This window comes from Erythrolamprus reginae, chromosome 1, assembly GCF_031021105.1.
Source record: "Erythrolamprus reginae isolate rEryReg1 chromosome 1, rEryReg1.hap1, whole genome shotgun sequence".
NCBI classification, from domain to species: domain Eukaryota; kingdom Metazoa; phylum Chordata; class Lepidosauria; order Squamata; family Dipsadidae; genus Erythrolamprus; species Erythrolamprus reginae.
This window is the reverse complement of record NC_091950.1, coordinates 303,590,264-303,608,177: the sequence shown is the minus strand read 5'-3', so window position 1 is coordinate 303,608,177 and position 17,914 is coordinate 303,590,264. Positions and strand designations below refer to the sequence as shown.

Here is a 17,914-nt window from a genome sequence, read left to right as displayed (position 1 = left end):
TGGCTTTCCTGTAACTTCTTAGCCCACTACTTGTGGATTCAATTGTTAGATTGGATGTTTATTCTATCCAACGTGCAAGATTGTATTGCTAATATTAATTGCTATGACTAACGAAAATTCCTTGAAGGGATTATTGAAGTTGAGTTGAAATTTATTAAACTTCACAGTTAGGTTATTGGTTAGGAGTTGAGCTTACCTATAATAGCAACATGATGCACTTTGGCTCTGAACAAAAGTTTCTGTGACTTAGTGTGGTAGGCAGTCATTCAAAAACATGTGCAAAACACAGTGTATCTTAAAAGAATAATTGTCTGGTGTATTTAATATTTTGCAGTCTCAATAATATATACAAGGTGCGTTCTAAAAGTAATGCAATTAAGTAATTTATTCAATAGATTTGCCCAAACACTTAAAATTCTTCAAAGTACTGTTGTTGGGCCTCTACACATTTTTTCCAGCGACTCTGCCATGACCGGTACACGGCCTGGAAGGCGTCTTCGGGGACCACTCGCAAGATCTTCGTCACGGCTGATTGGATCTCTTCTATGGACGAAAAATGGGTTCCTTTCAGGGCTGGGAACAAAAAGAAGTCTGCTGGGGTGACATCAGGGCTATGGGGGTGGGGACAGCATTGGCATCTGGTGTTTGGCCAGGAACTCACGGACTCGTAGCCCATTGTGGCCAGGCGCGTTTTTCATCCGTAGAAGAGATCCAATCAGCCATGACGAAGACCTTGCGAGAGGTCCCTGAAGACGCCTTTCAGGGCGCGTACCAGTCATGGCAGAGTCGCTGGAAAAAATGTGTAGAGGCCCAAGGACAGTACGCTGAAGAATTTTAAGTGTTTGTGCAAATCTGTTCAATAACTTACTTTAACAAAAAATAATTGCATTACTTTTGGAACGTACCCTGTAGATAAAGTTATTTTTTCCTGTTTTGTTATTGGATGATGTTTTTCTAGGTTATTTGTCGTCATAAAAACATTAGGTTCATAATTTTACCTAATTACAGAATTGGATGTATGGATATTGTTGATTATCAGAATCTCCAAAGTTCATGAAAAAATTCAAATTGAGACATATTTGAATATTCTAGGACAGGGGTGTCAAACTCACAGCCCACGAGACAGATGTGTCTCACACACTGGGCATGCCTGGTCTAGCAAAGGGGAAAAAGTCATGATACGTCATGTGGTGACATGAGCTTGATCACCCCTGTTCTAGAAGGTATTTATATGTACTTGTTTTTTGAGATTTTTGTCTTTGTTGTCTGTGGCTTTTTTCCCCTTGGCAATTTATATATCTGTCCTGATATCCAGTTTGCTATTGCTTTTTTCTTGGTCTTTGGCAGTTTTATTTCATATTCATCATTAACAGCTTTTTAAATTTTCTTTCATTATTCCATTGGTTCATTGTCAATGAAACTCAGCCATTCAAAATGATTCCTAATGGAAATGGTAATCATATTGTGAAACCGGTTGGCTTTGTGCTTCACTTTAACCTTATTTGGAACTTACACATGATCTGCCCCTTGCCATATTTTTGCTGTTTGAACTGAGAACTTTCATCTCCTTGTTACTAGTCAGTTTGATTTTTATGTGCTCTATCCGGTGATGTCTATGTGGACAAATACTGTTTTGGTTGTTTGAATAGTAAGCAATGAAAAAAAAAATTCATTGGTTGGGTTGCAGAAACAGTTAAGTCATTATCATGCTTTATTTTTATGTTTCCCCCCTAACTATTTCCAACTACGGTATATGGTATTCCAGTCTCCGTCAACTCACCTTATGGCATTGGTCTATCAATTTTAGATTGGACTTATCTATAACATTCATTAATATCTCATTTTGCATCAGTGACTGGAGCAGTAACTTAGATAATTGTCATATTAAAAGATTATGAAATCTAATAGATACTATTTGACCATTGGCAGCATTCTTACCTGAGTATTTTCTTTCCCATGTTCATCTCGATTATGAAAGCAATGCTCTTCCTTCTTTGTTTTTCATGTCCTTTGTTTTTCAAGTTTTTATATCATAAGTAAATCTGTATGATCTTCTGACTGAAAGTGTCTAATTCCAATTCATTTTAATTCACTGATACCAAAGAGGTCAATGTGTGGATCTTTCACTGTGTTGTGTTTCCCCATGTTTATGCTTATGTTCCATCTTCTCAGTGTAATTTTGTCTTTGCAGCTTTAGATTTTCGTATCCTGCATGGCAGCATCAGCTTAGTTGTCTGACATCATCTGGTTCTATATTATCAGTCATTTTATATTGCTCATCGTGTGGTTTTCTTGGTATAATACAGGAGTAGTGACCATTGCTTTCTGCTATGCAATGTAAAATTACGTCTATGCCAGTGATGGTGAACTTTTTTTCCTCGGGTGCCAAAAAAGCATGGGTGTGCGCTGTTGCGCATGTGCGAGTGCCCACACCCATAATTCAATGCATGGGGAAGGCGAAAACAGCTTCCCCCACCCCACAGGAAGTTCCCTGGAGGCTGGAAATGGTCTGTTGTGGTGGGCCCAGTAGGCTTGTGTTTCACCCTCCCCAGGCTCCAAAAGCTTCTCTAGAGCTGGGGGAAGGTAAAAACGCCCTCCCCCATCCCCTTGGAGGCTCTCTGGAAGCCAAAAATGCCCTCCCAGAGCCTCTGTGTGAGCTAAATATCAGCTGGCTGTCACACACATGCATGTTGGAGCTGAGCTAGGGCAACGGCTCGCGTGCCAGCAGATATAGCTTCATGTGCCATCTGTGGCACCCGTGCCATAGGTTTGCCATCACTGGTCTATGCCATTGTCACTAACATTATCATCTAGCTCCAGTGTCTTCTCGAATCCCTGCAGCCAAATATTGGCACCCCACTTCCTTTAGTTGGGTAGCTGGAATGACCTTCAGGCTTTAGGGGTCTACATACACTTTTGCTATATGCTGCTAGTGCCTTCATTTATCCCTCTCAGAAACAACTCCTCCTCAAGTGAGACAGCGTAGTAGGAGTTAAGGGGCACATGTTTATAATTTATAGTTATTTATTTTTAAACAAAAAGCTTTTCAGGTTTCCTGCCAAATTGCTTTCTGTTATACAGAGAAATTGGCAGCTAGATTATCAAACGTTTTGTGGAGGCTTGCGTATTTTTATTTTTAGACAAACTGTTTTAGTGATTGGAGTGGTGTTTTTTTTTTTTAAGGAAAGAGCTTTTACCTTCAAAAATGTAATGTTCAGTTGCGCATGGTTTTGTGTCATAGGTAACTTTCCGTTCACAACAACAACAAGCCATTGATGTGTTAGTCCTGTTCATACATAGAGAGAGTGAGGCTTGTTAATTTATGTGATGAAAGTGATTAGGATCTTGCTTTAATTTTTCCAGGAGAGAGAACTTGAAGCTAGCAAGAAAGAGAAGGTGAAAGAAGCCCAACTTGAAGCTGAAGTGAAATTGCTCCGGAAGGAAAATGAGGCTCTACGTCGACACATAGCTGTGCTTCAGGCTGAAGTATATGGAGCCAGACTCGCAGCTAAATATTTAGATAAAGAACTAGCTGGAAGGTACGTTTGACAACATATAGTATTTATGAGAACGCACCAGGAATATGGAAAAATTTGCTATAAAAATTCCATCTATTATAATTAAGGGCTTATTTATCTCTGGTGGGAGAATATGTAGCTATCTCCAAAAGAGGTGAGACCAGGCACATACTATTTTAGCTGTGGGATAGTCCAATAGCCTTTTTCCTTTTTTTTGCTGCAAAATGGAAATAAATTATATGTGGAGGACAGGATTTGCTATCTAGTTGGTCAGCCGCCTTTTAGCACAAATACATCGAACAGATGTCCACATTTAATTTGGGGGAGAAAATGGCAAAAGAAAGAACAAATTTTAAAATGGGCAACTCTCTACATAGGGCTACCTTTGAAGAGTGCTCGGAAACTGCAAATCGTGCAAAATACAGCCACATGAGTGGTCATGGGCCTCCCCAGATATACCCATGTCTCTCCAGCACTCCACATTGGCTGTCGATTAGTTTTCAGACGCAATTCAAAGTGTTGGTTATGACCTATAAAGCCCTACATGACATCGAGCCAGAAAAAGAAATTACAGAGTATTTCTGAAAATGGGACTTGTTTTATAAATGGTTGGATAATAGAGGTAGAAATTAGGAGCTGGAAAAATGTTAACATGTAAGCAAATTAACTCAGACTGTTCACAAAGCACTTATGTATGTTCAATGAAATTGTATACATAAACTGCTTGAAAAAATAAAACTACTGCTTTTTCTGCTTTGACTGCCTTATTTTGCAGTTGCAATTGTTGTAATATTAATTACAAGTTAAGGTCTGACTATGACCTTAAGTCTAAAATCATAGTCTAAGATAGCTGAACATATACAGATATATATATATATATAATTTTCACATTTTATTTTCAGAGTTCAACAAATTCAGTTGTTGGGTAGAGATATGAAAGGACCTGCCCATGACAAACTTTGGAACCAGCTAGAAGCTGAAATCCATCTGCACCGGCACAAAACTGTAATCAGGGCATGCCGAGGTCGAAACGATCTGAAACGACCCATGCAAGCACCCCCAGGGCATGTAAGTTGATTTTACGTTTTGTTTATGTATACTTTGGCTTTTGATGATTCGTATTGAGTATACCCATATATTTGATTCCATAAATTTGATAAAATATAGAACTGCTACATGTGAGAATCTTAAGCACGCCCTTCACTTTCATATTCATACGAGGAAGCTTAATTATTTCTTAAATTCTTAGAAATAATAACTCTGAACATATAGTATTTAAATAAAGCTGGATTAAACAAAAAGATAGTGAATTGTTATTTGCTATTTTATAATTATCCGAAAAGCTTACATGTACATTTCATATTGTTTTAATTTCTAAATTAGAATCCAGATTCCTTAAAGAAGAGCCAAGGTGTTGGTCCAATCAGAAAAGTTCTCTTGGTTAAAGAAGATCATGAAGGACTAGGCATTTCAATTACAGTAATATTTAAATTTATTTTCTTTTTTTCTATTCTCAGAAATGATTTTTTAAAAAACCCTTTCGCATGTCTTTCATGTTATACTAGCCCAAGGGTCAGTAACCCGAGGCTCTGGAGCTGCATGTGGCTCTTCGAGCCCTCTGCCGCGGCTGCCTGCTTCATAACAGGTTGGCCTCACCCCTCTTATTTCTTTTTTGGACTGTAGCTCAAAGGATCAGGAAGCGAAGGCTGCCTTACGCACAGATACGGGTCTGCTTCACTTCTGTACTCTCTTAACCCCCTCTTCCTCTTGTGACTGTCTAGCCTGCTGTGACTAAGCCGGGAGCGTGCGCACATGCTGGGAGACCTTCGAATCAATGGCAAAGCTCAGGAAAAGTGCATGCATGCGGGTGGGTGGGCAGCGGATCACTCCCAGCATGTGCACATGCTCCCGGATCAGTCACAGCTGACCAGGGCAGCATGAGAGGAGGAGGAGGAGGGTCGCCAGAGAGTGCAGGAGCGAAGCGCCCCGGTACCTGCCTTCGCCAATTGTAAGGCAGCTTTCACTTCCTGCCACTTTGGGTTGGAGTTCATGCCCTTCACGCTCAGCTAAAGAACTGTTGAGGGTGAGGGATGACAAGGCGATGGCAGGAGCACTAGTGTAAGAGAGAAGCTGTGTCCTGTTACGTGCAGCGCCTTTCCCGTCAAGGGATCTCCTCAGCCTGGCTTAACAGGCATCGGGAGACCAGGAAAGAGGAGTGGGAGGGATGCTGGATTCCTGCCTGCTTTCTAGGCGCAAAAGTGCTCTGTGTTTAACTCCGTCACTAAAGTGCTGCACTTTGCTGCATTTTGGTACTCGTTTGGGGAGGGTCTTCCTGCATGTGTCCACGCTCCCAGCTCAGCCACAGCCTACCAGGAGATCATGAGAAGGAGGAGGACGGTCACCCAAAAGGAGGGGGGAGAGATATGGGTGGGGTAGAGAGACATAGACACACACACATACGGAGTGATACATAGAAAGTGGGGTGAGAGGGGAAGAGAGGGAGAGACAAAAGAGAGAGAGAGAGACATGGGAAGGCAGGGGGAGATAGGGAGAGGGGGGAGAGACAAGGGTGGGCTACTGCCCGGACGGGTGGGGGAGGGGAATGCAGTAGTGTAGCAAAAATGGAGTTCCACCCCAGAGCATCCAATTTGCACTGAAAGATGTTGAAAGAAAATGCAGGGTGTCCTGCATAAGCCATGCCCACAGTGTGTAGTAAAAATTTTTGGTAGCCCTTCGCTGGGGAGAGACATGGCTTTTGTGGCTCGGTAGGCATGGCTAGGGGGGTCATGTGACTGGAACGGAGTGATGTTGAATTGACCACACCCACCCAGGTTTTGTAGCTCCCGGTGTGTTTTTTTCCCCTGTGGAAAGCGGGTTCAAGTGGCTCTTTGAATGTTTAAGGTTGCCAACCCCTGTACTAGCCTATGTTATTTATCTAGTGTTCCATATTGATATTCTAATTAAAAACACAAAATTTGTAATTCACTATAAAAGTATAAAGCTTTCCTAATTGTGTTATGTGTTAAATACCAAGTAGCAATTACGCTATTGCGTTTTGCTGAACAGATAGCAATATAAATTCTACATTTAAAAAAAAATGCGAAGAATTTCGATTTATAAGAAGACATTTTTGACGTATTTAAATATTGGTGTGATAGGGAGGAAAGGAGCATGGTGTTCCCATTTTGGTCTCTGAAATTCATCCGGGTCAACCGGCTGATCGCTGTGGAGGCCTGCACGTTGGAGATGCCATCCTGGCAGTTAATGGAGTTAATCTGAGAGACGCCAAACACAAAGAGGCTGTAACTATTCTTTCGCAACAGGTAATTTTGTATATGTTAATACAACATTCATATACTATACATTTATTTTCCCTATTCTTTTGGAATAAGTATACCAGTTGATACAGTTACAGTTTCAACATATGCGGCGTGTCTCATTTACCATATTTTCTGATTATGGAAAATGATAATTATCTATTATTAAATATATCTCTGAAACCAGAATTTCCAAGAACTCTTGTGTTAACTCTAAACCAGGATGTTGCTGTATGGTTGCAAAAATCTGTCAAAATAAAGATAGTACCAATTTACATGACACTGGGTTAAATCTGGTCTATCTTGTACAGCTGACATCAATCTTTCAAGTCATAGAAACATAGAAGACTGACGGCAGAAAAAGACCTCATGGTCCATCTAGTCTGCCCTTATACTATTTCCTGTATTTTATCTTACAATGGATATATGTTTATCCCAGGCATGTTTAAATTCAATTACTGTGGATTTACCAACCACGTCTGCTGGAAGTTTGTTCCAAGCATCTACTACTCTTTCAGTAAAATAATATATTCTCATGTTGCTTTTGATCTTTCCCCCAACTAACTTCAGATTGTGTCCCCTTGTTCTTGTGTTCTGAATGTGTCTGAATGTGTTTCCTCCTCCCTCCCTTTATCTTCATGTGAAGTAAGGAGGGACTTGACGGAAGTATTTTCTCACATTACTTTGTTGGCCCAGGCTGAAGCCCCTTTTATATTACTGTTGCCTTGGTAACAGTTCTTCCTCCTATCCTTCAAGGACATTCTCTTTCCCTGCCACACATGGAATTTATGGTTTATTAATCTATTTCTGAAGGGATAAGGCAAGTAAACAGGATTGAGGTTTGTATATTATTGTACAGTACTTGTTTTTGCATAATCATCTCAATTCTTTGAAATTCTGGTTTATGAACAAATTCATGAACAAATTATTTTGAATAATTTGATCTTAGTATGGGGTGCGTGAGACAAGCATAGAAAAGAATGATCTCAAATATTGCCCCTATTATGGAAATATGCTGCCATCGGAAAGGTGCCATACTTTCCAGCGTATAAGAGGCTCCGGACTATAAGACTTATCTACCTTTCGGGGGGAGGAAAACAAGAAAGAAAAATCTGCCTTTGCCTCCCAGTATCCATCCCAGTATTCACCTGGCCCATTTGGCATAGCCCGTTTTCTGCCACTTATTCGCTAATACCATGGCCCATTCGCTGTGGCCTGTTTGCTGCGGCCTGTTCATCACCTCTTTGGTCCATTCACTGCTGCAGAACCCCACTGTCTGGAAGCACCAAAAATGTGACATGCAGAAGGCGAAAATGGTCGGCGGGTGGATGGGTCTCCAGCAACATTTGCTGTATAAGGTGCACTACAATTTCCCCCCACTTTTAAGGGGTGGAGAAGTGCATGTTATACTGGTACCTTGCCCCATCACTTCTGGCATTCAAGAAAATCTGAAAAAATTATTAAGCATTTGATAATATGTTTTTTGGAGTTGTAAGGTTTAACTGACACAGTAAGATTTGACTGAATCCTTTTCATATTGTTTATACAATGCCCAGAAATTTGGGATTGAGCCGCATAGAAGTTAAATAAAAACATTTCATATGTACTGCTCACATTCCCCAAAATATTTCCATAGATCAGAAGTAAAGCTGAGCAACAATCCATGTGTTTCTGGGTTTTAAGGTCCCATAGAGTTGGCCTTCTCCCGGTCCCGTCGACCAAACAATGTCACTTGGCGGGCCCCAGGGGAAGAGCCTTCTCTGTGGCGGCCCCAGCCCTCTGGAATCAACTCCCCCCGGAGATTAGAACGGCCCCCACCCTCCTTGTCTTTCGCAAATTACTCAAGACCCACCTATATCGCCAGGCATGGGGGAACTAAGACACTTCCCCCAGGTTTTTATATTTTATGTTTGGTATGTATGTGTTGTATGGTTTTAATTGTTGGGGTTTTATATATCTTTTTCTTTTAATATTAGATTTGTTCTACTGTTATATTGCCTTTTATTATTGTTGTGAGCCGCCCCGAGTTTTCAGAGAGGGGCGGCATACAAATCTAATAAAATTATTATTATTATTATTATTATTATTATTATTACTACTACTTCTACTATTATTATTATTAATACTATTATTATTATTATTATTAATTCAGAATAACCAAAAAAGACTTCTTTTCAAAAGTATCTTACTCCATTGAGAAGTCTGTCAGTGGATATTGTGTATAGGTATTTATTTCAAGATGTCTCATTTTGCAACTTAATCTTTCTTCCTCTTTTTTCCTTTGCTATAATATCAAATACTTTCTGCGGTTCTAAATATCCATTGCTTGAAGTTTAAATAAAGAAGGAGAAAGCAGTATGTGAGCAGAAGAATGAGAGATGTGGTGCATATTTAATTCTACTTTTTTTTGTTTTGCTTATAGCTTGCTCATCACAGTGGACATGAACATCTAAAATTCAGTTGCTTTTATTCTTTTAGAACACAGGTGTCAAACTCACAGCATCACATTGCTGTCATGTGACATTTCACCCTGTTATTTCTCTTAGTGGAGCTGGAGTGGACATGGCCTGTGCTTGACGCATCAGGCCCACGGGCTGCCAGTTTGACACTCCTGTTTTAAGAGGATCATATATAAATTGATTGCAGTGCATTTTATATTGACTGCTCATGATTTCTTCCATTGCTTTATATATCAGATTATCCATTTTTCAGCAGCGAGATGATTGTTATTTTGTATTCTAGAGAGGAGAAATCGAATTTGAAGTTGTATACGTTGCTCCTGAAGTTGATTCAGATGATGAAAATGTAGAATATGAGGATGAGAGTGGACATCGCTATCGTTTGTATCTTGATGAATTAGAAGAAGGTAGCAATTGTGCTTCCAGTAGAAAAGATGGAAGTGGAGATAAACCGTTACAAGGTAAACTTTCTTAAAGAAACACAGATAAAGTTCAACTAAATCAAAATGAAATTATTCTGGTTTTCATATGTCTGTTTTGGTAAACATTAATTAAAATAAACCCTGCATGTTATTAAATTTATTTGCCTAATTACACTTAGGATTGTCTGTCTTTAGAAAGGTTTTGCCACTTCAGTAACACAACACGATTGATAAATAGCAGACAGAAAATTTCATCAAAATGGCAGTAATCATTTCTGTTCTAGTCATTGTTTTTGATCTTTCTCTCTCTCTATAAAAATAACCCTTTACCCAGAACTCTCAAAAGTATATATTCTTAAAGCAGCAGCAAAACAAGCTTTCCTCACCCCTGAGAAAACAAATATGTTGGTCTTTTTTAATTGTAGTGCATTGTAATTTTGGTGCTGTAACATCAACAGTACCCTTATAAGTCCTCTATAGAATCTCAAAATAAAAGTACAGTGGTACCTCGATACTCAAACGCTTTGGTTCTCGTACATTTTGGATAACGAACAAAATTTTCGGCAAAAATTTGCTTCGGTATCTGAACAAAAATTCGGATACCGAACAGCCACAGAAAATTTTGTTCATTATCCAAAATGTTACCGCCAGGGGCTGCTGCAATCCCGGCAGCTTCGGGGGGCTGAGGAGCTCTATAAGAGCTCCAAGCTGCAGGAAGGGTGGGGGCTGCTGCAATCCCAGCAGCTTCGGGGGGCTCCTTTCCTCATTGCTTCTTTTTATTACCTGTAAGCAGCTGCAAAAACTTTCTCGTTCCCGGCGGTGGCAACGGCGGCAGCTTCTCTTCGAGTAGCAACAGCGCCGGGAACGTCACGTGATGAAGGGAAGCCGCCGGAGCCATCTCAGCAGTTGCCGCCGCTCCAGCAGCTTCTCTTCATTACGTGACGTTCCTGGCGCTGTTGCTCCTCGAAGGGAAGCCGCCGCTATTGCAGCCGCCGGGAAGGAGAAAGTTTTTGCAGTTGCTTACAGGTAATAAGAAGAAGCATTGAGGAAAGGAGCCCCCCAAAGCTGCGGGGATTGCAGCCGCCCCCACCCTTCCTGCAGCTTGGAGTACCGAATTTATTTATCTCATTGGAAATAAAGAAAATAGATTTAATTGGTTCCCAGCGAGTTAACAGGGGCTGGGAACCAATTAAATCCATTTCCATTATTTCCTATGGGATAAATAAATTCGGTACTCGACCAAATCTGTTCTCGACCACACTTCTGGAACGAATTGTGGTCGAGTACCGAAGTACCACTGTATATCTGTATCACTTTCTTCTTTCTCTTGGGAGTTATGCTACCCTAGACAGTTGGTGCTTGGACCAAATATTGGCAACAATATTATCCAAAAAAAAAAAAAGAGTTTCTCCTTTCATTCATTCTTTTTTTCTTACAGTATTTGATAAGAAAGCAAGTATTGATGGCCATGAAAATGGAGACCTGGGGAATACAATTGAAACTGAAGAGACTGTATCTAAACTAGCCCAGTCTTCTGAGAGCTTAGCCTAACCCCTCTGAATGGGACTAGTATTTCCTTTAAGATGGGTTTCATGGGCTGTTCTATATGATAAATGCCACAGAAAGTTACAATGAAGGACTGTTCATAAGGTAAAGAGACACTGTGTTACCATTGTCTGTAAAACAAATCTGTTCTGGTTGGTTACCTCAGGGCTTCATTATGAACAAGTCTAAATGTGCAAAATGTCCCACTTTTCAAAACAGTTGCCCATGAATTTTAGCACCAAAGTATTATTTGCCCTCCAAGACTTCTCCTGAGTTCATTTCGGATTGTACCTCTGAATGCAAGTATAGAAAGAAGCAGAGGAGCTGTAATGCTTTATTCCTCTCACATATACCAAAAACAAAATGGTATCCATTTACTAATAAAATAGGCTGCAACTAACAAATAAGAATGACTAATGGTTTAAAAATACACCTTGCAGGAAGGTGAAAAGCAAAACAAAAACATCCCCCCCCAACGAACTTTATAATATTCAAAATAAATATATATTTTGCTTTAAAATGCACATGTAAGATTTTAAATACTGATTAATTATTTATTTGGAAGTAATCTTACTTAGCACTGAATATGTAATTCAAATATTCTTGCCTGTCAATGCTGGATTTGAATATATTCCTAAAGCATCAAGCAGAATATTAATTTAAAAAACAGCAACACTAAATATGAAATGAACTTACTTTACTTAAGTCTGCCCTTAAAAATTGTACAAGTGTTCATTTTCTCCTAACTAAGTAAGGTTGGATTGATATAGTTGTTCGTCCTACTGTTCAATAACATTATAATCACTGCACATGTCATACAGGAACTAGCTTGTCTGAAGGAATTCAGTGTTCCATAGATTAGTAATTCTAGTTTATTTCTAAAGTTGTAAAATGTAGCTCACTTAAATTAGCTCTGGGCTGTTCCAAGGGCCCACGTTCACCTTTGTCCTGATCATATTGTAGATTCCTACAAACTGATCATTCAGTTGCCATTCACAATCTATCCAATTGTATTCTTAGTGATTATTGGGGAGGGTGAGATTTTTATAAAGGCAGGAGGAAAGGCTCTTTAAAATTGCTACTTAAATTATCTGCAAAGGCAGTAGATTCACATGAAGTGATTTATTGGGCACTTCAGAGCCAATTTATTGGGCACATAGTAAAGCAGCACTGTCTCATTGTAAGTTATCAGTTAATGGCTGGTCATCAGTTTATGTGGGGTGATTGGCCATGTAATCATTGGCCAAGTCATCTCCAAAATAAATTGTTGGTAAGCACTGATCATACATTGCAGGTAAGATTATAGTAGCAGTCTTGTCATATGCTAATGGTCCATTCCATGAGTAGAGCTATTGCAGGTGACGTTCTCTACTTATGATGATGATGGGAGATTAATAATCACTACCAAGAACATCAGTGACTATGTGAAGACTATACAAGAAAACATATTTTGTATCTTGTGAGGTCCATCCAGGACTAGCAGAAAAATGATTAAAGCCCTGATACTTCACAGAACTATATTTTTGGTATTATTTTTTTAAGCACTCAAAAGTTCCAAAACCTAAAAACGCTCAAGGCACTTTTAGAATATGTTGGTATTAATGGGGTTGTCTTGGCTAAATTCTTGTACTGCTGTGTATGTGTGCGTGTGTGTTTTAGGTACATGTGTGCATACATACCTACACACCCACATATAAATGTATACATATGTGACTTATTAAAACTGCACACTCTCTGTATGCAAATGGTTAAAAACCATGTAGCTTTTTAAAATTATAGGATAAAGCATGAAATGCCTGCTTTCCATTCACTTTCCTGCAGGCAATTGAAATATAATATTTAAAAATGTATTTTGAGAGTGGAAATAATGTAACATGAAACTTTGTAAGTGTTTTTTTTTCTATTGACTGTACATAAATGGAGAACGTATAAAAAAGGCCCTTAATGTAATGTCAGTTAACCTTATGTTCAATGTTTAAAATGTTGTGTTATGGAACACAGTTAAATATGTCTCTTCTAGGTGCACTATATACATGTTTATAGAGAACTTTAAAATGTAAATACTGTATGCAAATATTTTGCCATTTATAATGTTGCTCATAAAATTACTTTTGTGCATCATTTCATTCACTTGCTCATGGAATTGTATTTAATTTGCAGTAAATTTTAATTGCTGCCCTAATGAATGTCTCACTGTTAAAGTTATCTTAACAAGAACACTTATTTCCAAGACAAGCCAGAATTTTCAGTTAGGCAATGAGATTATAAAATGTATGAAGTTGCTAAATGTTTATGGAGATTCTCAATTCTATCATGTGTCCCAAAGATGTTTTTTTTCTAGTTGCCTCAAATCCAATTACCTCTTGGAAAAAAAGCACCTTTGAGTTGCATATAAAAATGTATTGTTCCGTCTTACTGCTAGTCCTCAACTTGCACCTGTATTTACAACTTATGGTTGCAAATTGGACCAGTAGTTCAGCAGATCACCCTATGACTATTCCTGATTTTACAACCGTTTTTGTGGTGGTCATTAAAAAAAGCCCATTTCACTAATGAGCACTTATTGCCGGAAACAGGAGTAAATGCTATAAACTGGTAAAAAAATTGCAGTCACATGATCACAGGATTCTGTAAATGGCTCTAAATGTGAGCTATTCCAATACTGTTCCAGTATTTTGGCATTGCGAATGCATTATTGATATGTATAACTAGAGAAGCCAGAGGGGCTCTCTTGCCTTCCACAAACGTTTTACCCATTCTTCATGTTTTGGTAAAGGTAATAGTTAGGGGTTTGATTGCAGTATTGGCACCCTATTATCTAATTTTTTAAAAAAAATTAGTTTGTTAGGTAATTAATAAACTTTACAAAACACTACCTATCTGTATATAGAGCCAGTGTGGTATAATGGTTAAATTGTTGGACTAGGAGCAGAGAGATCAGATTAGTCCACTCTCAGCTATGGACTATTTCTCATCCCAGCGGGTTGGGACAAACAAAAGGAAGAGCTATGTACATTGCTTTTTTGTCCTGTATAAAGTATGGTATGTTCTTCATCATTGCGTCAAGAAGGTGTCCCTGATTTTGTATCAACCTTGAGCTACATTTCTTCAGTCATCTTTTCACAGCAACATAGTGGAATGCACATCCCATTTTGACTCCTGCATTGTTACATTCACCCATTCACTTCATAGCCTGCCTTTATTATTTTTTACAAACAACTCAAGGTGGTGAACACAGCTACTACTTTTTTCCCCTATCTTTTCCCCATAACAATGCTGTGAGGTGAGTTGGGCTGAGAGAGAGCGACTGGCTCTACATTACCCAGTTGGCTTTCACGGCAAAGGCTGGACTTGAATCATGGTCTCCCTGTTTCTAGACTGATGCTTTAAACCAGCGGTCCCCAAACTACGGCCCGGGGGCCGGATGTGGCCCGCTGAGGCAATTGATCCGTCCCGCGGCAGCCCACGAGATTTTATCAATAGATATAATAAGCTCCCGAATCTCCTGTCAACTCACCGCGGTCTGCTGCTGAGCGAGGAGGCGGTACAGAGGCAAGGGGCAGGGAGGATAGGAGGGAGAGAGAGAAAGAGGGAGAGATACAAAGAGGGAGAGAGAAAGAGAATGAGTGAGAGAAAGAAAGAGAAAGAGAGAGAGGGACAGAGAAAGAAAGAGAGAAAGAGGGAGAGAGAGAGGAAGAGAGAAAGGGGGATAGATGGAAAGAGAGAGAGAGAGAGAGAGAAAAGAGAAAAATGAAAAAATGGAGAGAAAATGAGGGAGAGGAAAATGAAACAAATGAGAGAGAAGGAAGAAAAGAGAGAAGGAAGAGAGAAATGGAGAGGAAGGAGGGAAGGAAGGAAGGAGAAATGGAGGGAGTTTGTTGATTTAAGTTGAAATTTACTTGTTAATAAAGAAGTATAAATTGCTTTATTACTTAATTATTTAATTACTTCTTTATTTTAAATATTGTATTTGTTCCAATTTTGTTTTTTACTTTAAGATTTGTGCAGTGTGCATAGGGATTTGTTCATTGGTTTTTTTTATAGTCCAGCCCTCCAACAATCTGAGGGACAGTAAACTGGCCCCCTGTGTAAAAAGTTTGGGGACCCCTGCTTTAAACACTAAGTAGACTGGCTCTCATAGAGTGAGTAATCTGGTAAAGGAAGTTGAGTGAGTAAAATTTTCTTGCCTGCTACTACATTACATTTCATGTAAATGACAAATGTTTGACATTTGCCATCACCGGTACTATTTTATAGCTGATTTAATGTGTTAAAGCTGCTATTGTCAGTCAAGGGAATACTGATTTTAATATACTTTATCATTGCTTTTGACTGAATGTTGCCTGAGCATTATGATAAGCTGGGCTCTAACAGTATTTTATTTTTTTAAAAATACATCTTTTAAGAAACTCACAGCCGATTGCATGTATATTTTAGTAGACCTAGTATTCAATTTAAAAGATTTCCTGTCAAACAATGGTCAAAAGAGCTTAGTATTTTTTTTTTTTTGTTAACTGGGAAAAAACTTTGGTATGAAATCTATGGGGAACCCTTTGCTTGTCTATACTATGCTGCAAGTATTGCAAAGCTAAATTATTTCCACCTCAGTTTAATGCAGAGCAGAACAGTAGCTTTTTTTCTTACTATCTGGCCTGCTTTTATTTGTTTTGTTTACTAGGTTTTTATCCCCCTTCTATTGTTTTACAAATAATTCAAGGCAGCAAAGCATAGATAATATACAGTGGTACCTCTACTTAAGAACTTAATTTGTTCCATGACTAGGTTCTAGAACGAATAAAAGTAAAAAAGTTTGTAAGTAGAAGCAATTTTTCTCATAGGAATCATTGTAAAAGCAAATAAAGCGTGAAAATCCACTAGGAAAGAAATAAAAGCTCGAATTTGGGTGGGAGGAGGCAGAGGAAGAAGAGGAGGAGGACAATCGCTGCCGAAGGAAGAAGGTAAGATGATGGGAATCAAAAAAATCCAAAACTTTAAGGCTTAAAAAACAAGAGGGACTCTCAGGGGGCGAGGAGGACCATGTGCACGAGGTTGCCTCCCATACACTGCACCAGAGAGAAACCCAGGCGGGCAAGAGGGGGAACCTCCTGCTCCTTTGACCGAAAGGCTGCTGCTGCTGCTGCTGCCTGCTTCCTCTTCCTTCCCATGCTGAAGGGCTCCCCTCTCCTCTCGCTCGCTCGCTTTGTAGCCAGCCGCTTTCCTTCATTGTGGTGACTCCTCGGTTTGGCTGAAGCCGAGTTATTCCAGCCAGGTGAAGCACCCCCTTTTGCCTTTCCGTGCCCAGATGCTCTGGGAGGCAACCTAGCACCGGGTGTATGGGAGGCAGTGTGAGGGACTCACCACAGTGAAGTGGTTTATTCCCTCTCCAAGCACCCAGAGAAGGGAAATGCTCCGTTCGCTCTGGGCTGTCCAGAGCGAAGGGAGCATTTCTTTTCTCTGGGCGCTGGCAGAGGTTCAGTGCCCAAAGAAAGGAAAATGCTTTGTTCATTCTGGATTGCCAAAGCCTCCTTAAGCCCCACCGAAAGGCTCCTCTGGCAGTCCAGAAAAGCCTGAGATGGCCGGGATTAAAGGAGGAATGGCAGGAAACTGGCCTTCATGCCACTCTAAAATTTCCTGGGAAACTTTTCCGGGCTTGGGCTTGGGTTCTTAAGTAGAAAATGGTTTTTAAGAGGCAAAAAAATCTTGAACACCCGGTTCTTATCTAGAAAAGTTCTTAAGTAGAGGCGTTCTTAGGTAGAGATACCACTGTATTCCTTCCTACTCCTATTTTCTCTGAGTTTTTTTCTTCCTCTAATTAGGCTAGCTAGAGAATATTTTCTTACAAATTTGTTCCCTAATTAGAGGAAGAAAAAAACTCACAGGGAGATAACAGGCTATAAGGTCAGTAGTTGGATGGGTTGTGTTGCCATGTCCTACTCTGTTGGAGGCGAGTCAGGAAAACAGGCCTATGGGCGGATCCAGCACTTTTATAATCTCTGACTCGGTCCCGCCTCTCACGAGCGAGTACAACCCATCCTGACTGCTGACCCTCCCACCATGAGAAAGAGCGAATCAGGTGATCACTCTCTAAAACAACCTTGTGAGATGGATTGGGCTGAGAGAGAATGTCACCCAAGTCACAAACAGGCTTTCATGCCTAAAAACGAGACTAGAACTTAAATCTCCTGGTTTCCAGGTCAGCACTTTAACCACTACATCAAGGTAATGCAGTGAATTACAAAGGACAACAAAAGCTATTCATATATGACATTGAAACGATTGGTTTTTTAAAATAAAATGCATGGGTGGGTGGGGGGCACTGCATTATCTGGTGACTGTGAGCCATTGTTTTGGCAGTATTGTTATCTACATCAAGGTTTGCAAGTCCAAGCATTCATTTTCCAGTACATTTTGTCTCATTTAAAAAAAAAATCCAGAGCAAAGCTCAGAATTAAACATGTAGCTAAAGCATTTATAAATGTTCTGAAGCATAGGATTGGATTTCAAGAAACAAATCCTTAATTAATCTTTATCTCACCTCTTAGTTGTAACTTGTCAGAACCAGTTAGCTGCCCTATCATCAGAACATGACATTTGCCATGTTTTGTTTTTTAATTTTTTTGCCAAATTGTTCCTGACTGATTGCTAAAAATAAG

General features: G+C 39.6%; 1 protein-coding gene across 2 annotated transcripts in view; it reads left to right on the top strand.

The window, feature by feature from the left end:
- Positions 1–17,914, top strand: part of GOPC (golgi associated PDZ and coiled-coil motif containing) — a 38,402-nt gene that overhangs the window by 11,681 nt on the left and 8,807 nt on the right. The window contains exons 3-8 of one of the 2 annotated variants that reach the window (XR_011557414.1): positions 3,364–3,539; positions 4,421–4,586; positions 4,902–4,997; positions 6,677–6,841; positions 9,578–9,755; positions 11,155–11,366. Coding sequence is in view for 1 of the 2 variants with exons in the window: in XM_070733425.1 (XP_070589526.1) it covers positions 3,364–3,539; positions 4,421–4,586; positions 4,902–4,997; positions 6,677–6,841; positions 9,578–9,755; positions 11,155–11,267 (894 nt within the window). In the remaining variant the exon portion in view is untranslated. Of the gene's footprint in view, positions 1–3,363; positions 3,540–4,420; positions 4,587–4,901; positions 4,998–6,676; positions 6,842–9,577; positions 9,756–11,154; positions 13,388–17,914 lie in introns of those variants that run through there. The other variant, XM_070733425.1, reaches the window with a different exon arrangement.